We start from the raw sequence: 19,272 nt of genomic DNA, 5'->3' as shown, positions 1-19,272 counted from the left end.
AGGGTGTGTGCAAGGTTGTGTCACTTGTGCCAGCATGAAATCATCCCATAGGGTTCCGTTATTACAGCCATTACCCATACCCGATAGACCTTGGTCCAATCTGTCCATGTATTTAGTTCTTTATTTATTTTTTTTAATAATCATCTTTAAATAGAGGAAGGGGTGCCCTGAGTGCTTATAGGCCAGGTAAACCCTCCTACAACTACAGGCACTGCCTTCGGCTTAGCTTTTTGTAGTCAGGGACAATAAACTGAGGTATGTTAGTAGTGGTGTGCCGAAGCCAATGCTCGGGTAGGCCTGTTAAAGGGGGCAAAAAGTTTAAAAGGTACGCATGATACGTGTTGATATTACTTATAATATCTGCCTCAATTATCTCTCTGGTTGAAGCAACTGGTGTATGCAGATACTTTGTCTCAGTCATTGATGATGTATATTGGGATGTTTGCTAGGGGCTTTTGAAGCCACGCATATTGTAAAGGAGTGAACTTGAAATTGTTGAGTTGTATGCATGAAGATTTAATATTGCAAGCCCATTAAAGTTGAGGTGGCAAAAGGAGGTAACGCTACGGCGGTGTCTATTGTGTACAGATCAACAATTGGTATGCTGAAGGGAACTTATAAATAACTGGCAGAACTCTAGTACTTAACAGATGCTGTAAGTAGAAATGCTGTGCGTGCCAGCAATCTATGGAATTTAGAGGTTTGATGGGACGTTTGTCAGTCGTGGCTCAGCATGGAAGAATATGTACAATTGAGAATGAGAGAAGGCATTGGCTGCTATGTAGGGATAGGTCGGTATGTGTGTACGAACTAGTTAAAAATATAACATTGCCATTGCAGCCAGTCTAGTCCATTCCTAATTAACTATGATTGTCAGGAAGAAGGACCAAGCTAATACATAGAAACATAGAAACATAGAAACATAGAATGTGACGGCAGATAAGAACCATTCGGCCCATCTAGTCTGCCCAGTTTTCTAAATACTTTCATTAGTCCCTGGCATTATCTTATAGTTAGGATAGCCTTATGCCTATCCCACGCATGCTTAAATTCCTTTACTGTGTTAACCTCTACACCTTCAGCTGGAAGGCTATTCCATGCATCCACTACCCTCTCAGTAAAGTAATACTTCCTGATACTATTTTTAAACCTTTGTCCCTCTAATTTAAGACTATGTCCTCTTGTTGTGGTAGTTTTTCTTCTTTTAAATATAGTCTCCTCCTTTACTGTGTTGATTCCCTTTATGTATTTAAATGTTTCTATCATATCCCCCCTGTCTCGTCTTTCCACCAAGCTATACATGTTAAGATCCTTTAACCTTTCCTGGTAAGTTTTATCCTGCAATCCATGAACCAGTTTAGTAGCCCTTCTTTGAACTCTCTCTAAGGTATCAATATCCTTCTGAAGATATGGTCTCCAGTACTGTGTACAGTACTCCAAGTGTGGTCTCACCAGTGTTCTGTACAATGGCATGAGCACTTCCCTCTTTCTACTGCTAATACCTCTCCCTATACAACCAAGCATTCTGCTAGCATTTCCTGCTGCTCTATTACATTGTCTGCCTACCTTTAAGTCCTCAGAAATAATCACTCCTAAATCCCTTTCCTCAGATGTTGAGGTTAGGACTCTATCAAATATTCTGTACTCTGCCCTTGGGTTTTTACGTCCAAGATGTATTATCTTGCACTTATCCACATTAAATGTCAGTTGCCACAACTCTGACCATTTTTCTAGTTTACCTAAATCATTTGCCATTTGGCTTATCCCTCCTGGAACATCAACCCTGTTACATATCTTAGTATCATCCGCAAAAAGACACACCTTACCATCAAGACCTTCTGCAATATCACTAATAAAAATATTAGAGAATGGGTCCAAGTACAGATCCCTGAGGTACCCCACTGGTGACAAGCCCAAGCTTCGAATATACTCCATTGACTACAACCCTCTGTTGCCTGTCACTCAGCCACTGCCTTACCCATTCAACAATATTGGAATCCAAACTCAAAGATTGCAGTTTATTGATAAGCCTTCTATGTGCAACAGTGTCAAAAGCCTTACTGAAATCTAGGTAAGCAATGTCTACTGCACCACCCTGATCTATAATTTTAGTTACCCAATCAAAAAAAATCAATAAGATTAGTTTGGCATGATCTCCCTGAAGTAAACCTATGTTGTCTCTGATCTTGAAATCCATGTGTTTTTAGATGTTCAACAATCCTATCCTTTAACATGGTTTCCATCACTTTCCCCACTACTGAAGTAAGGCTTACTGGCTTATAGTTGCCCGACTCCTCCCTATTACCTTTCTTGTGAATGGGCACAACATTCGCTAACTTCCAATCTTCTGGGACTACTCCTGTTAACAATGATTGGTTACATAAATCTGTTAATGGTTTTGCTAGTACACCACTAAGCTCTTTTAATAGCTTTGGGTGTATTCCATCAGGTCCCATTCACTTATTTGTCTTTACTTTTGACAGTTGAAATAGAACCTCTTCCTCTGTAAACTCACGTGTAATAAATGACTCATTTATCCTTTTTTTTTAACTAAGGTCACTCTCCTTAATTTTCATCTGTAAATACCGAACAAAAATATTCATCGAGGCAGTCAGCTAGACCTTTATCCTCATCTACATACCTTCCTTCTTTTGTTTTTAATCTAACTAATCCTTGTTTTACTTTTCTTTTCTCATTTATGTATCTAAAAAAAGTTTTGTCCCCCTTTTTTACTGACTGTGCTATTTTCTCTTCTGTGTGTGATTTGGAAGCTCTTATAACTTGCTTAGCCTCTTTCTGCCTAATCTTATAGGTCATTCTGTCTTCCTCACTCTGGTTTTTTTTATAATTACTAAATGCTAACTTTTTGTTTTTTTACTATTTTGGCCACATCTGCGGAGTTCCACAGTGGTTTCTTGAATTTTTTGCTTTTACTGACAAGCCTAATGCAATTTTCTGTTGCCTTCAGTAGTGCAGCTTTTAAATAATCCCATTTCTTTTGGACTCAATTTAAGTTGCTCCAGTCTGATAATGACTCCTTTACACATATTCTAATTTTAAAAAAGTGTGTTTTTCTAAAGTCTAAAACTTTTGTTTTTGTGTGGTGTGACTCAGTCACTGTTCTTATATTAAACCACACTGACTGATGATCACTGGATCCTAAACTTTCACCTATAGTAATATCTGATACCAAATCTCCATTTGTTAACAATACCCTGCTGCTGTGTAGCCGAGTGGCTGAGATAACACCCTTCATGGTGACCCTCAATGCGCTTGGTGACCATGACAGGGTATACATTGAAGTGGCTTGAGTTATGACTAAACTACTTACATAAGTCATGGAATCGGTTGTCCTTGAAATGATTGCAAATTCAGTGTGGCAGCAGACAACACGAGCATTGCAAGATTGTGGGGGAATTAATTGTGGATTCCTGTTCGAATGTAAGTTTAGCCACATAAATGGGTCCGCTTGAGCCTGTGAGTTGGGTGTCACAGTACAATTGTCTGGAGGGAAACTTAAGAGGTTAAGTAGTAGTATATGAAGAAGCTACTTGTGTATATGTGTATAGTGTGGACGGCGAGTCAGAGAACCAGGGAGAGACTGGAGCTCCCCATGGGAATAGGCATCCTTGCAACCAAAGTTCCATGTATCTCCAATATGCTGGACCCTGTGCGTGAGTGCTGGATTGCATCCGATATCGAGTCTAGTACACTAGAAAAGGGAGACTGAAGGGGCCTACAGTTTAAATTACAGACAGCAGAATGGAAATAGGTGAGTATAGGTAATACTTAGCTTTTATTTATTCATCTAAAATCAGTTGAAGTTTCAGTCCCTCCTAGGGGACTTTCAGGACAAATTAACAGATTTATTCCCCGATTATAACAGAATATCGAGGGTTATGAAAGATCTTAAAAGTGGGGTCTATCTCCAAGAGGTCGCCAATTGGATTATCGCTACAATATATCCAGTTCCTACAACACGACCTCCCTGCCTCTAACTTTCTCAATCCTCTGCAATATAGTTGCTTATTGTTAAGTGTTCTTGCATAGCAAGACCATTTAATATTATCTCACATATATATTATTCTTATTATAGCCAAATTTACCACCCTAACTCCTCCCACAGTTTTTTACAATACATAGACAGTAATATACCGAAACGTGCGGGTTGTTCCCGATTGGTGTGCTATTACTTTGTGGAACGTTTCACAGAATTGTTCACAAAATATCGTCGTTTTGGTCCCATAGGAATGAATGGCGAAATGTTAAAAACTAGAGTGGGAGCTACAAAATCAGGACATGATTTCTAAATTGCCACCACTCCCTCATTTTCAAGCCCACCTACACAGCCTAAGCCATAGTCCTGATAGTTTTCACAATATGACCATTTGTTTGCAGCTAACGCCGTCCATTGACATTCATTGAAACTCCACTCTAGCCACCTCAAATTTTAAGGGCAATATCTAAACTGCAATGGTGCCTTCATTTTTAATATTTGAGAGAAATATTACGCATCATGTAGGTCTGGTCTTGTGTTTCTCACAATATAAAGCTCTTCGCTGTAGGATTTATAGTTTTTAAAATACGACCGTTTGAAGATGGCAACCACCAGTGAAGTGAGCAATTTGGAGCAGTTTGTTTTTAACCGCTCTTCTCTGCCCTATTTGAAATCTATTAGTTTCTGTTGGCAGTTGGTGGAATGTTCAAGGGATTTGAAAGATTTGAAAGCTTTTCTCTGCCCTTGCTGTAGAGTGAGTGAACCACACTCCAACCTTTCCACAGTTACTCCAGCCACTCCACCCAGTTACTCCGCCCACTCCAGTTGTAGACTACTGGTGGAGGCAAAAACACTTCACACAATTTCCCCAGAAATTGTAGCTTTTCTAGTTATGTTATTTGCTTGACACTCAATGTGTTTGTGCTTTGATGAAATATAAGCAGCAATTTCTGTCTGCAGAGCCTTGCAATCACCATCTACTGCTTAATGTACACTAGGAATTGAATGTGTGTGTGTATAAAGGCATACAATTTCCTGTCCTTTTTTGTTTTTACTGTGAATAACCATTTAATTTGCCTTAGACTAAATCTCCTTTATTCCAGTCTAAATGCATGACCTTGTTTTCCCATGTATAGCCCTGTTGATAATTAGATATCTAGACCAGTGTTTCCCAACCCAGTCCTCAAGGCACACCTACCAGTCCAGGATTTAAGGATTACCCAGTTTTGTCTAAGGTGTTTTTTTCTTTTTTTTCTAAAAACACCTTAGACAAAACTGGGTAATCCTTAAATCCTGGACTGGTAGGTGTGCCTTGAGGACTGGGTTGGGAAACACTGATCTAGACAATGGTTTTGTATTAAAAATAGTAAATAAAGAAACCACAAGTAATATTATGGCGCTGGATCAATTAATAATAATAATAAATATGTAATAAGCAGCACGATATACAGTGAAAAAGCTCAATCACATGTGACTATACAAAACCAGAAGAGTAAAGTGCACTGTGCCTTTAAGACCGAAAGGAGTTTTTTTTAAACAAGTGGGAATAATATGTGCAATATTATATAGCAAAAAAAGTGACCAAGTGCATTTGTGCAAAAACCACACTTGTAAATGTATACAAAGCTAGTGCAATTTACAATAAAATTAAAAAAATATATATATATTGTAAATTGCACTCTTTGTATACATTTACAAGTGTGGTTTTTGCACAAATGCACTTGGTCACTTTTTTTGCTATATAATATTGCACACATTATTCCCACTTGTTTAAAAAAATCCTTTCGGTCTTAATGGTTTTGTATTGGTCCTGAATATATTTGTATAATGCTACAATATCCCCTCTGAGGCGCTGTTTTTCTAAACTAAACTGATCTTGAGAATTAATGTTCTTCAATATACAACATACCTTACTGGCCACAGGAACTGCTGATTGACATTGCACATTTTGCCTACAACAGTTCCTAAATAATTCTCGTGTGCCGTTATCCCTAATTGACTATTGTTAAGCGTGTAAGTTACTTGTGCATTCTTCACCCCAACGTCCTAACTCTGATATGTCAGTCCAGTGCTTCTCTGCTTTTTATAGGGAAGCAATACAATACCTGAATCTAATTGTGTTGCAAGACTGTAGTGATAATCTGTTTGACAACCACTAGTAGGTGTGGAAATTGTAAAAGGTATACATCTGTTTTCCAGAAACGGAATTGTATTGTTTTCATTTGCATGGCCTCATAGGCAGCATCTATGCCCCAAAATCACTTTATTAGAATTGGTGCTTAGACTTTTCCAATAAATGTTTGTTTATTTTTTAGGATAAGTCACATGGACATTTATTTTTTCGTGTGCATATTGTATAACTTACAATTATGACTTACCAGCTACTTTTTTGGTTGAAAACGTATAGTCATCATCTTGCATGGAAGCACCAGGAACAAGCTGTGCACGGTTGTTGTGAGTATGTGAGAGACCAATCTGGGGAAGCAGTGGGGATGTCAAATCCATGTTATTAAAATTTGTATGATCTGTTGGGAAGGAAGAGATCGACATAAATGTCTAAAAATATAATGAAACAGCAACAATGGGTGTAACAAACTTGTTCTAATTGAGAGGTAAAAAAGGAAAATAAAAGGATACATTTGCATAACTTTTAAAGTGTTACTCCAACCAAAAAACTGTTTTAATAACACTCTACTGTTTTAAGAGTTGAAGCTCACCAATTAGAGCCTTGCTCTACTAGCTCAGCGGAGGATCTTTCAACTTCACAGAAGGAAACAACGGCCTCTTGTGGACTTCAGGTAAGTTGTGAAACATTCTTAAATGGTTTGACTACTAACCTTGAGAGGGCACCACAGTGGCAAAATATCCACAACAGGAGCTGTAGTTGTTATGGAGCATGGAGTGTCCCTTTAATGAGTATCAGGAAAAGGCAGACATGTTAAATACATTGTATTCTTCATGTAACACACCACCTCTTTTCCAGGTAGGATTTTGTCACAGATCTTGTAACCACAGCCTTCTAGGGTAATGAAAGTCCAGGACACATCCAGCTCAGTTTTTTTTAGATTTATTCGGTGAAATATATACAGGTGTTTCAAAATGAAAAATAAACAAAACACAATTCCTTGCTCTTGCTTGAGCACTTACTATACACAGCAAATCCCTATCTGGAATTGGGTGGCTTTCCCACTTGCCAATTTACAAAAAGTATACCTGCAAGAAACCATTCCTCTGGCTTTTCCTCCTCACCCTGCAGCATGCTGATCCCTTCTTTTTAAAAGCCTGCTAGCTAATTGATCAGATACAGGTGAGGTGCATAAGTGAAACTAAAAGTTCTGGTCCGACTGTTACTTAGCAGCTGGTGCTATTGGAGCACTGGCCCACCCTGCTCTCCAAGTGCTCCGCCCCAGGGACCCATACCGTGGTTTGCAGAGTACCAGTAATGCATCTTGCAAACCTAACATCTCTCCCTGGGACATTTAACGCTCAAACCTCAGGCTGCTGTTCAGTAAATCAGGCCTAATGTATATGCCATCAACTACCAATCCACATTTCCTCTCACACATCAATATACAACAAGAAAGAAAGAAAAGTTGCATATAAGCCAACCACTGTTACTAAACTATTGGAGCAAACATGTAATTCGCTGACACAGGATAAAGAATTTAAAAAGTAAGTAAAAGAAATGTAAATAAAACCAGATGGTATTCACCGAGTACTATTGGCTGATGTAGTGATTATGATGGTGAGGCACCGAGTCTCCTCTCCTGCTAGCTTATGACATCTGGCTTCTGCAGAGCTGCAGAAGCTGGTTGTTGATACACAGAATTAACAATTGCCAATGATGCCCCAATGATGCTGACAGAGGTGAAGTTACACCTCCAGCAGTAAAGGGCTTAAACTTTAGACTTCAAATCCCTAAAGTGGTCATGGTGCTTGGAGTAACACTTTAAAGAGCTTTGTGTGGTACTAGCCAAATAATTATATTTATTTTTTCTTTTCAGAAATTGTACAAAACAATTACTTGAAAGCAGACTCTATTAAGTAGACTCTTTCAAGTAGGAGTTAGAAAACCAGAAGTTGAAACTAACAAGGGGTTTAAGCTAATAAGGTAATTGTTTAATTTTTTATTGTTCTGTATCTGGAGAAATGAGTGTTAGCAAGATTGCTGGTTTAACTCAATGCACATCTTGTTGCATGTATGGATGCCTGGATGTACCCGTCCAGGGTCCATACCTCTGTGATGGTTGTGTGCGAGTGGCTTCTCTGGAAGCTCAGATTGGAGATCTCGAGAAGCAAATCACAACTTTCAGGGAGATTGACAATCTTGAGAGGAGTCTGCGTGGGGACAGGTAGTGGAGAGGGAAGAGATAAGACAGATGGGGAACAGGCATGTAGCCAGGTGACAGTGGGGCGAGGAAGCAGGGGGGGAGGGAAGAGGAAAGGGCTAGCTAGTCCTGATTTGGTGCCCATTTGAGGGAAGATGTTGGGAGCATCAGCTCAGGAGTAGCTGTATTAGAGGAAGCTGTTACTTCTAACAGCCGAGCTAACAGCCCCCCTAGTACGGGTGGGGATCAAAATGTAAGGAAGGCAAGACAGGTTGTGGTGGTAGGGGACTCTATCATTAGGAGAGTAGATAGGGCAATCTGCCGCTCTGATCGGCTCAACCGGACAGTTTGCTGTCTCCCGGGTGCTCGGGTCCGGCATGTTGCTGACAGAGTGGATGGATTATTGGGAGAGGCTGGGGATGACCCAGTGGTCATGGTCCATGTTGGTACCAATGACAAAGTAAGAGGAAGATGGAAGGTCCTAAAGAATGATTTCAGGGAATTAGGTAGCAAACTTAAGAAAAGGACCTCCAAGGTGGTATTCTGAGATTTTACCTATGCCACGCGCTACAGTGGAAAGGCAGCGGGAGATTAGAGAGGTTAATGCGTGACTGAAGTCTTGGTGCAGGAAGGAGGGTTTTGGGTTTTTAGAGCCCTGGGACGACTTTGCGATTGGGTACAACCTTTATAGCAATGATGGATTGCACCTAAACGGGAGAGGCTCTGCAGTGCTGGGGGATAGGATGGCTAGAAGGTTGGAGGACATTTTAAGGGTCATAGCAATCTACAAAATGGAGATAGGACAGAAAGGAGATGGGATTTAGCACAGTATAAGGGGGGTGGAGACGGGGGGAGGGGCAAGCTCAGAACAGAGAAGCTATGTAATGTTGATAATTCACAAAATATACAAGTGACGCATGATATTAAATGTATGCTTACTAATGCAAGGAGCCTAAATAACAAAATGAGGGAACTAGAGGCATTAGCATACACTAAACAATATGATATAATAGGCATAACTGAAACATGGTGGGATGAGACACATGACTGGGCAGTTAACTTAAATGGGTACATGTTATTTAGGAAGGACAGGAAAAACAAGAAGGGTGGTGGGGTATGTTTGTATGTCAACCATGATTTAAAGCCAAATCTTAAGCAAATGGAATGCGATGAGGAAAATGTGGAAGCTTTATGGGAAAATATCTTCTTGGGGGAAAAGGGAAACCAACTATTGGTTGGGATATGTTATAAACCACCTAATGTTAATATTGACGAGGAACAACAGCTGTTTGAGCAAATTGAGAAAGCTGCAAATCTTGGTAACACTTTAATTATTGGAGATTTTAATTACCCGGACATAAATTGGGACATAGGGACTAGTAGCTCAGCAAAGGGAATTAGGTTTTTAAACTTGTTAACTGACACCTTCATGTCACAACTTGTACAGGCACCAACTAGAATGGACGCTTGTCTGGACCTGGTTTTAACAAACAACGTTGATCTTTTGACCAACATTCAAGTAGGTGAGCACTTGGGAAATAGTGATCACAATATAGTGTCCTTTGAAATAAACTCAAAAAAACAAAAGCATATGGGGTATACTAAAACATATAATTTTAAAAAGGCCAATTTCAATAAGTTAAGGGAAGCTTTACAATATATTGCTTGGCATAAACTCTTTAGTGAAAAGAACACTGAGGATAAATGGATCATCTTCCAACAAATATTAGAAAGGTACATTTCTCAGTATGTACCACTGGGAAATAAGTATAAAAAACTAATTAAAACCAATGTGGCTTAGTAGAGAAGTAAAACAAGATTAAAAATAAGAAAAGGGCATTTAAAGCATTTAAATGGGACAAATCAGATGCATCTTATAAAAGATATAAGGATGCAAATAATGCGTGCAAAAAGGCAATTAGACAATGAAAAAATGATAGCTAAAGAAAGCAAAACCAACCCCAAAGCATTTTTTAAGTACATAAATTCTAAAAACAAAACAAAAACGAAAGTGTAGGTACACTAAAAACTGAAACGGGGGTGTTAGTCAATGAAGACCAGGAAAAGGCAGGAATTTTAAATAACTATTTCTCCTCCGTATATATTAAGGAAGAACCCATGGCGATAGATGTGCAAATGATTGCTACTAAAAACTTGCAGAATAATTGTAATTGGTTAACTCAAGACAAGGTGCTGCAGCAACTAAAGAAAGTTAATATAAACAAAGCTCCAGGGCTTGACGGTATCCATCCACGTTTACTTAAGGAACTAAGTGTAGAAATAAGTGAATCTTTCAAGATTATTTTATTTCAGGAAGTGTTCCGGAGGATTGGAGTAAGGCAGATGGGGTTCCTATATTCAAAAAGAGTTCAAATTCCTTGCCTGGAAATTATAGACCTGTGAGCTTAACTTCTGTGGCTGGTAAAATATTTGAAAGGTTATTAAGGGATAATATTCAAGAATTCCTTGAGAAGAACATGGTTATCAGCAAAAATCAGCATGGTTTTATGAAGCACAGGTCATGTCAAACTAACTTGATTGCGTTCTACAAAGAAGTAAGTAGAAGTATAGATCAGGGTGTTGCAGTGGATATGATCTATTTGGATTTTGCCAAGGCATTTGGTACAGTTCCACACAATAGATTAGTGTTCAAACTCAAGGAAATCGGTCTAGATGAAAATGCTTGTTATTGGGTAGAACATTGGCTTAAAAACAGAGTACAAAGAGTTGTCGTTAATGGTAAATTTTCAAGCTGGACAGAGGTGGCAAGTGGTGTCCCTCAGGGGTCTGTTCTGGGACCCCTTCTATTTAATGTTTATAAATGATCTTAAAGACCGCATTAAAAGTCATGTTTCAGGGTTTGCAGATGACACAAAACTTTGTAAAATAATACAATGTGAGCAAGATATTTCTTTGCTGCAGAGGGATTTACATAGACTGGGGGACTGGGTACTCAAATGGCAGATGAAATTTACACAAGCAACGTATACCCTTAATGGAAGCGAATTAGGGACAACAACACACGAAAAGGACTTGGGAATTGTTATAGACAACAAACTATGCAACAATGTGCAATGTCAATCAGCAGTGGTCAAGGCCAGTAAGGTATTGTCATGCATGAAAAAGGGCATTCATTCTCGGGACGAGAATATAATTTTGCCTCTTTATAACTCATTGGTAAGACCACATATTGAATATGCTGTGCAATTTTGGGCACCTGTTCTAAAAAAGGATATTATGGCACTAGAAAAAGTGCAGAGGCGGGCTACAAAATTAATAAAAGGAATGGTACATATCAGCTATGAAGAAAGATTAACACATTTTAAACCTATTTAGTTTAGAAAAACGTCGCATTGTGTGGAAATCTATTCACAAACCGAACTTTACATAGGACACAAGGCCATGCGTTTAGACTGGAAGAAAGAAGATTTCGTCTAAGGCAAAGGAAAGGTTTTTTTACTGTAAGAATAATCAGGATGTGGAATTCTCTGCCTGAAGAAGTGGTTTTATCAGAGTCCATACAGATGTTCAAACAGCTACTAGATGCATACTTACAAAAACAGAATATTCAAGGATAGAATCTTTCAATGTAGGGTAATAACTGCTTGATCTAAGGATAAATCTGACTGCCATTCTGGGGTCAAGAAGGAATTGTTTTCCTAGCTTGTTGCAAAATTGTGCTTCAAACTGTTTTTTTTTTGCCTTCTTTTGGATCAACAGCAAAAAAAAAACAAATGTGAGGAAAGCTGAACTTGATGGACGCAAGTCTCTTTTCAGCTATGTATGTAACTATGTAACAAACTGTCATAAAGCATATGTGATGCCCATTCAAAAAGCCATCTGGACAGCAAATTGAACAAGCCAAACGGGCGACATACTTACCCTCTTCACCGAACCCACGGCAGGACCAGTTTGGGAAAGCAGGGAGTCTCCGGCGCACTACCCAAGGCAGGTCCGACTTGCGGCCTAGCAGTTAATGCGGGGCGGAGGACGCGGACGGTCATCCAACCCCGAAGTCCTGCAGATACAGACCTCTCTCCCCCCTGGACCGCTGGGGGTTACCATGGTCCACCACGGCACCCACACAAGCCTGTCATCACACAAGCTGGCCCTGGTGGGGTGACTGGGGCGGGAGAATGCCACAACGCTCCACACAGCCACGATGGCAGCAACCCGCAACACATTACCTCCTACCAACAAGCTGCCCCACACAACAGAACAACAGGCGGCTGACAAGCTCTGTGCAGCGACGGAACAGCGGAAGCAGAAGAGTTCAGTGGCAACCAACTAATGGTAAAAAACAGTGGAGAGTCCCCACGACAAGCGGCAGAGAGAAGCCTTACCCACTCCCTCCGTCATTAAGCACCGGCACACAGAACATAGCGGCAGCTAAAGGACAGTGAAGCACTAGCCTCAACCCATGACCACAAGATTCCGCCACAAGAGAGGGAGAGGGCTTGAGTGGCATGGACTGATCCAGGGTCTACAATCACCATAAGACCATTGAAAGCTCCTTACCCAGGCGCAACCATTCAGCCACACTCCACTTCCCCTCTGCTCTCACCACCGGGGGTTACCTGCTGTGAAGATCATCCTGACTGTCATAACTTACTCATAACAATCTGTCACTCCAGACTCAAACATCCTTTATCAAGCTGGTGTGCCATCTTGGGTTTGAACCTTAGCTGTCTAGGTTTGAGCATGTTTAAGCTTATGTACTACTTAACTGCTTTATTTCCAATTCTAAGCTTGCATATACAGCACTAGTATGGTTATAACTTAAAAGCAGCAAAGGCCTAGTACACTATCACATCTAAGCCTGACACTCAAAGCATGTATGTCTATAATCCCGCACACAGATTAGCATAGAATCCTATTATATGCCTGTTCAAATCTTGAAACATTTACCTACTTAACCTGTAACTTTCCTTCTTCGTTATAAAATGTAAAATGGTACATGTACTATCAGAAACTCCTATTGTAAACTCCTATTGTAAAGTTTGATATTACGCATGAGGAATGCCGGCGGGGTACCTCATGCTCGCCTGTTGTATTTATTTGCACTGTGTTGAGCGAACCCGAACATACCGAACATTAAGTTTTTTGGACCCCGGTGATACAGTGATATGTCCATGTTCGGGTATGGAGTTCGGTGTTCAGCGATTTAATGTCGCGTTTTCAAAGGCTGCAGGGCAGCCAATCAACAAGTGTTTGACTCGTGTGCCCTTAGAAGCCATCACAGCCATGCCTACTAATGGCATGGCTGTGATTGGCCAGTGCAGCATGTGACCCAGCCTCTATATATAAGCTGAAGTCGCGTAGCGCCGCACGCACGAGGTCTTATTAGTGTAGGGAGAGGATGCTGCCGCTGATAGGGACAGCTTAGGAAAGAATTCTGCAAACTAGTACATTAGTGGGGTGGGGTGCACTTCATATCTGAGAGTCAAATAGAAGCGTCTAATAGTGTGCTTACAGCGCAGTTGTAAACATTCTAATTGTTTTGCTGCTAATCTACTAAATACTACATTTGTGGCCTGCGGTGCACTTCATATCTGAGAGTCAAATAGAAGCGTCAGATACTGCTGTCACATTGCAGTTTTAAAACGTAAAAAAAAGTGGGTCCTAAACTGCTAAATAGTATTTTAGTGGGGTGCACTTCATATCTGAGAGTCAAATATAAGTGTCTAATACAAGTGCTTACTGCGCACTTGTAAACATTCTAATTGTTTTGCTGCTATTCTGCTAAATAGTACATTTTGGGGCCTGCTCTTCATATCTACAAGTCATGCTACAACAAAATTAAACAAGTTTTAAAATCTGTATGGGCCAACCAGTGGCTGTAAACAACAAAGTTTTACTGGTTACATTCATGACTACACACTCTAGTGAACAGGACCTTCATGTAGTGTGTTCTTTTAAAAAAAAAAAAATCATACAGCATCCTTTCATGTGCTTTTCAGATGTCATATTGTGAATTACCAATTTTTGTGTAGCCTGATTTTTTAAAAAAAATTGAAAAATAAGTGTTATTGTGATCGCTTTATATACAGAAGCATTAATATACATTTCTTTATTGTGTAAAGACACAACTACAAAGTTAAAAACCAAACACCAAAACAATGTGCCAGACAATCTAACTGGGCATGGCGAGAATTATTTTTGCAAATGGAACTTTGATTCGAATTTTCTACATCGCATCGTCACTTGTAATATTGTTTCACACCTACAACACTTGTTACACAGATCTAAGTGATAGAAAACAGATTGATATTTTCTACAATAGAAACTACCAGATAACAAGCTGCTATATTCAAACCAGTGATCAATAGCTAAGAGGTACTTCAACAATATTATAATTCTGGGGCAATACCCTCACAAGTCAAACTGAGAGGTCAGTTTATAGGGAAAACTGTTGCCTGGAGGAAATTCTAAAACAATTTCCATATGTCCTTTGCAGACTTTACATGCTGGAAAAACACAGGTACCAACTGCTGTGGCTTTCTGCAGTGTGCATACCTGCAAGGAGGGCATGGTTGAGGAGTGGGTGGAAGATGATGTGGAGGATGATGAGGTCCTAGACCCCACATGGAATCAAGGTCATGCGAGTGACGTGTGCAGTTTGGAGGAAGAGGCGCTGGTCACACAGAGGCACCAGCACAGCATAAGAGGGAGCAGGGTGCAAAAGCGGAGCGGCCGTCCCCTAGCGCTCATTGGCATGTATTAGCTCAAGAATTACAAGTTATCCAAGTAATACAGGTAGTGATCAAAGGATCCATAATAGACTCGAGCGAACCCAAACTGCAAAGTTCGGGTTCGTACAAGATTTAACAATCCATTCGTAGTTTCACAGTGAGGTGAGCAGTCCGGTGACCAGGACCCAGACACTGTCAGGATGTGACATTCACTGTTGCGGCTGCGCGCGCTTTTGGCATTGCCACTCTGCTGCTGTTCACCTGTTTCAATGCAGCGTAACTTCGGCCTTCACGCTCACCGCCTCATGAGACTTTGTGAGCAGCAGCAGGCGATAGTGGAGTTTCAGCTGCAGCACGCACGGGTCAGTGGCTCTGCACCAGACTTCCCTCCAATTGATCAGAGTTAAAGAATTTCAAGTGGACTCATTACAATTACAGGGCCTCTAAAGAGTCCTGTATTATTTGTCGTCACTACCTTCCCGCGTTGGGAGTGGGTCATTTGTGCGCCTGCTGCATCCTTGCTTGTGGAAGCCGTTTCTCAGGGTCCCTGTATGGAATGGAACCCTGATTCCCCGTAACCCGTGGTCACCATGGTAGGCGCAGAAACTGGCATCGAAAGTTGATATGGATGACATCCGCATGCAAAGTCGCCGCCACGGGGATGTGCGATTTGCCCGAGGTTCTCTAGAGTCAACAAAGTTCCTGCGCAACTATAATGTCAACAGCTACTCTGCGGAACAGAGTTGTCTTTTTTTATATGTCCCAATATTTTGGGGGCTACCCAAATTAAAAAAAAATATATATATATATATATATATATATAAACACAGTGTGGCTACCTCATCCTCCTCCTCCACCGCCATGGTCACTGCCTCCTCAACCTATGGGTCACTTAGTATAAACTAGGTACACATTAGCAGAGACTTGTGAAGGCCTTTTCTCCATGCATCAGGAGTTGAGCATTTCTCCATGCATCAGGACTGCAAATAATGCACCGCAGGCCTCAAATGTTTCTTTATTTGTATGTCCCAATATTTTGTGGGCTACCACAATAAAAATAAAAAGAAAAACATAAAATACAGTGTTGACTACCTCATCCTCCTCCTCCATCGCCACGGTCACCAACTCCTCAACTTATGGGTCACTTAGTATAAACTATGTGCACAATAGCAGAGGCTATTTGAAAGAGAATACCCTGCACTCCAACCCTCTCTCAAATGGATAATTCTGTTGATCCTCCTGACAGCCATGCATTAGATTTAGATTTATGTTCTTCCAAAGCTAAATTCAAAGATTCCATCTAGTGCTATTTTTGGCTCAGCTGTATTTTACATTTTTATGTTTTTTTAAGTGATTTCCCTATTCACATTTGTTTGCAGGGCACTTGTCCTACTCTTACCCCCATTTTACTTCCTTTTGCAGCTCTCTAGCACTTTCCAGGAGTTTTTTGTGGCAAAAAGTTCGGGTCCCCATTGACTTCAACAGGGTTCGGGTTCAGGGTCAAGTTCAGGGTGAAGTTCGAGGCCGAACCAGAACTTTTTTTCAAAGTTCGGCCGAACCCGCCGGACCCGAACATCCAGGTGTCCGCTCAACTCTATTACAGGCCTATCAGCTTAAAGGGACACTCCAGGCACCCAGACCACTTCTGCCCATTGTAGTGGTCTGGGTGCCAACTCCCACTTCTCTTAACCTTGCAAGTGTAATTATTGCAGTTTTTTATAAACTGCAATAATTACCTTTCAGGGTTAACTCCACCTCTAGTGGCTGTATACTTGACAGCCACTAGAGGGCACTTCCTGCTTAATAGCACAGAAAGTGCTAGAGCATCGCTGGACGTCCTCACGCTGTGTAAGGACCTACAGCGTCGCTCAATTCCCCATAGGAAAACATTTTCAATGCTTTCCTATGGGGAGCTCTAATGGCCATGCGCGGCTTTGCCGCGTATGCGCATTAGTTCTCCCCGGCCGGTGGGCGGGATCAGTCTCGCCCACTGGCCGACGTAATGCAGAAGAGGAGCGGCGGAGGAAGAAGCAGCGACGTGGGACATGTCGCTGCCTCTGGTAAGTGACTGAAGGGGTTTTCACCCCTTCAGCAACCGGGGATTGGGAGGTGGGAGGGAGAGGGACCTGCAGTGCCAGGAAAACAGATTGTTTTCCTGGCACTGGAGAGTCCCTTTAATGTCTGTGGTTAGGAAATTAGTTAAAGTAATAGTGAAAAATAGTTTTCAGTTGAGAAGAGCTCTTTTTTTTGGCACATTAAATATGGCAATCCCACATAAGGACAGTGGTGTATCCTGGTTTTGTGCTGCCCTAGGAATGACAAAACTCACCCCCCCCTCCACCATGCCCCCTTCCCCGCCTTCTAAATACACACACAAATTCACTGACAGACACACATACACTAGCTAACAGACACGCATACGCACTCATTTACAGACACACACACACTAACAGACACACTCACGCACACTCACTAACAGACAGACACACTCTAACAGACACACTCACACACACTCATTCTAACAGACACACACTAACACTCTCACATTTTTTTTTTTAAATTCAATCCCCCCAGCCCCCTTACTTTTCCCTGGGGTCCAGTGGGACTGCTGGGCGGCCGGCCGGTGACTGCCGGCGACAAGGGAGCACTGATCCTCCTGTTCAGCTACCTCGCACGCCGCAGAGTAATGCAGGGAGCCGGAATATGACGTCACTAATCAGTGCTCCCTCGCCAGCGCCGCCCGCCCGTATTGCCAACTAGCCGCCAGGCCAACAAGACATCTGCCTGGGCATTTGGTGGCGGCTTTTTTTGCTGCCCCCTGGAAAGTGCCGTCCAAGGCAAATGCCTTGTTTGCCTCGCGGCTAATACGTCCCTTCATAATATGATGCCAAATAAGGCAGCTATCTACTAAATAGCTGAAATTTAAGGAAAATTTGCCATTTTCTTAATTATGCGGTTTCAGATTTATTTATTTTTATTTATTTTTTTGGTGTGCAAAGATTAGTACAGACATGCCTGAGGTACCCCAATGGCATTCATCTGGCTTTGTATTGTAGGTTACAATAGGGTAAGAGGTAAAACATTCACATTTTATATATATTACTATGTTGACAACGTTAACTATACGAGGCTAGCAAACATAAAGCAAGTCGGTAAGTATACATTAGAGGCTATGCATCAAGATTGCGTTAGGTTAAGTGGATTAGGTCGGTAGTTAGACATTTAGTTAAATGTGTTGCCCTGTTTTATACAGTCTAACCTGATAGTATGCTATACACCCTTTATATACTGGAAGTCACTCAAACGCCAAACAAAATGTATATGCTGCCATATCAGGTGCTGATATAAAGACATGAACAAGCCCACAGGAAGCAAAATTGCCCTGCCTGGAGAGTGGAGGAGGTTTGGGATGTTAAGGCTTGGGCAAGGTATGGCAAGGTAAAAGGCAAGGGTAACGTCTTAAACAGTATGGCGTATGTGATCCAGGAGCTAGCCTATGGGGAAGGCTCAGATGAATGTATTAAAATATGTATACTTAGAAATTCTTCACAGTGTGTGTAAGCGTGGAGGTTTCAACTCTAGGATAAAATGAATAAATAAATAAGAAATATGAATGGAGAATATATGAAATATGACAGATAATTACTGTGTCTTTAAAAGTTGCTGATAGTTTAAAAGTAGCCTTTAAAAAAAAAAAGTATAAAAATATGCTGGGTGAACTAGATAAAATGAGGAATAAAAATGGAGAATATACAAAATATAACAGATGGTTACTGTGTATTTAAAGTTGCTGATGTTAAAAGGAGCATTCAAAAATGTAAAGGGGGCGTGGCCTGGACACGGAGCGAGCTGGACGCATCTGCCTAGAGCTCCGCTCCGTACACACCGCAGATAGCTCACAAAAGCTGAAATTTTACGACTAAATCACCCCGCACCCTAATCAACATACAGCGCAGAAGATGGAGAAAAGACAAACCAAAAAACACCCTAAAAAAGGCTCGGAACCAGGAGCCTCAGTGGCAGAGTTCTTCACCATGCCACGAGGCGGACTTGCAGGATCACAAGATGGCGGCGGAGCAGGCATGGAGGCCGCGGGCTCACCCAGACCCCCTGCGACACCAACTACAGAGGCCGAGGGAGCACTGAGCACGAGTGAAGCGGCAAAAATCCTGGCCACCCTGGCAGAGGTAAAAACTTACCTAGCAGGGGAAATTGAACGCTGCACACACGGCCTGAGGTCGGAAATCCAAGCCAT

At 41.3% G+C, this 19,272-nt stretch overlaps 1 protein-coding gene across 1 annotated transcript in view; it reads right to left on the bottom strand.

Moving 5' to 3' along the window:
* Positions 1–19,272, bottom strand: part of LOC134568892 (protein shisa-9-like) — an 81,802-nt gene that overhangs the window by 17,858 nt on the left and 44,672 nt on the right. Inside the window, exon 3 of the mRNA XM_063427593.1 lies at positions 6,376–6,522. Coding sequence (XP_063283663.1) covers positions 6,376–6,522 — 147 coding nt within the window. The remainder of the gene's footprint in view (positions 1–6,375; positions 6,523–19,272) is intronic.

The sequence above is a fragment of the Pelobates fuscus genome, chromosome 7 (genome assembly GCF_036172605.1).
Source record: "Pelobates fuscus isolate aPelFus1 chromosome 7, aPelFus1.pri, whole genome shotgun sequence".
NCBI classification, from domain to species: Eukaryota; Metazoa; Chordata; class Amphibia; order Anura; family Pelobatidae; genus Pelobates; species Pelobates fuscus.
This window is presented reverse-complemented; position numbering and strand designations above follow the sequence as displayed.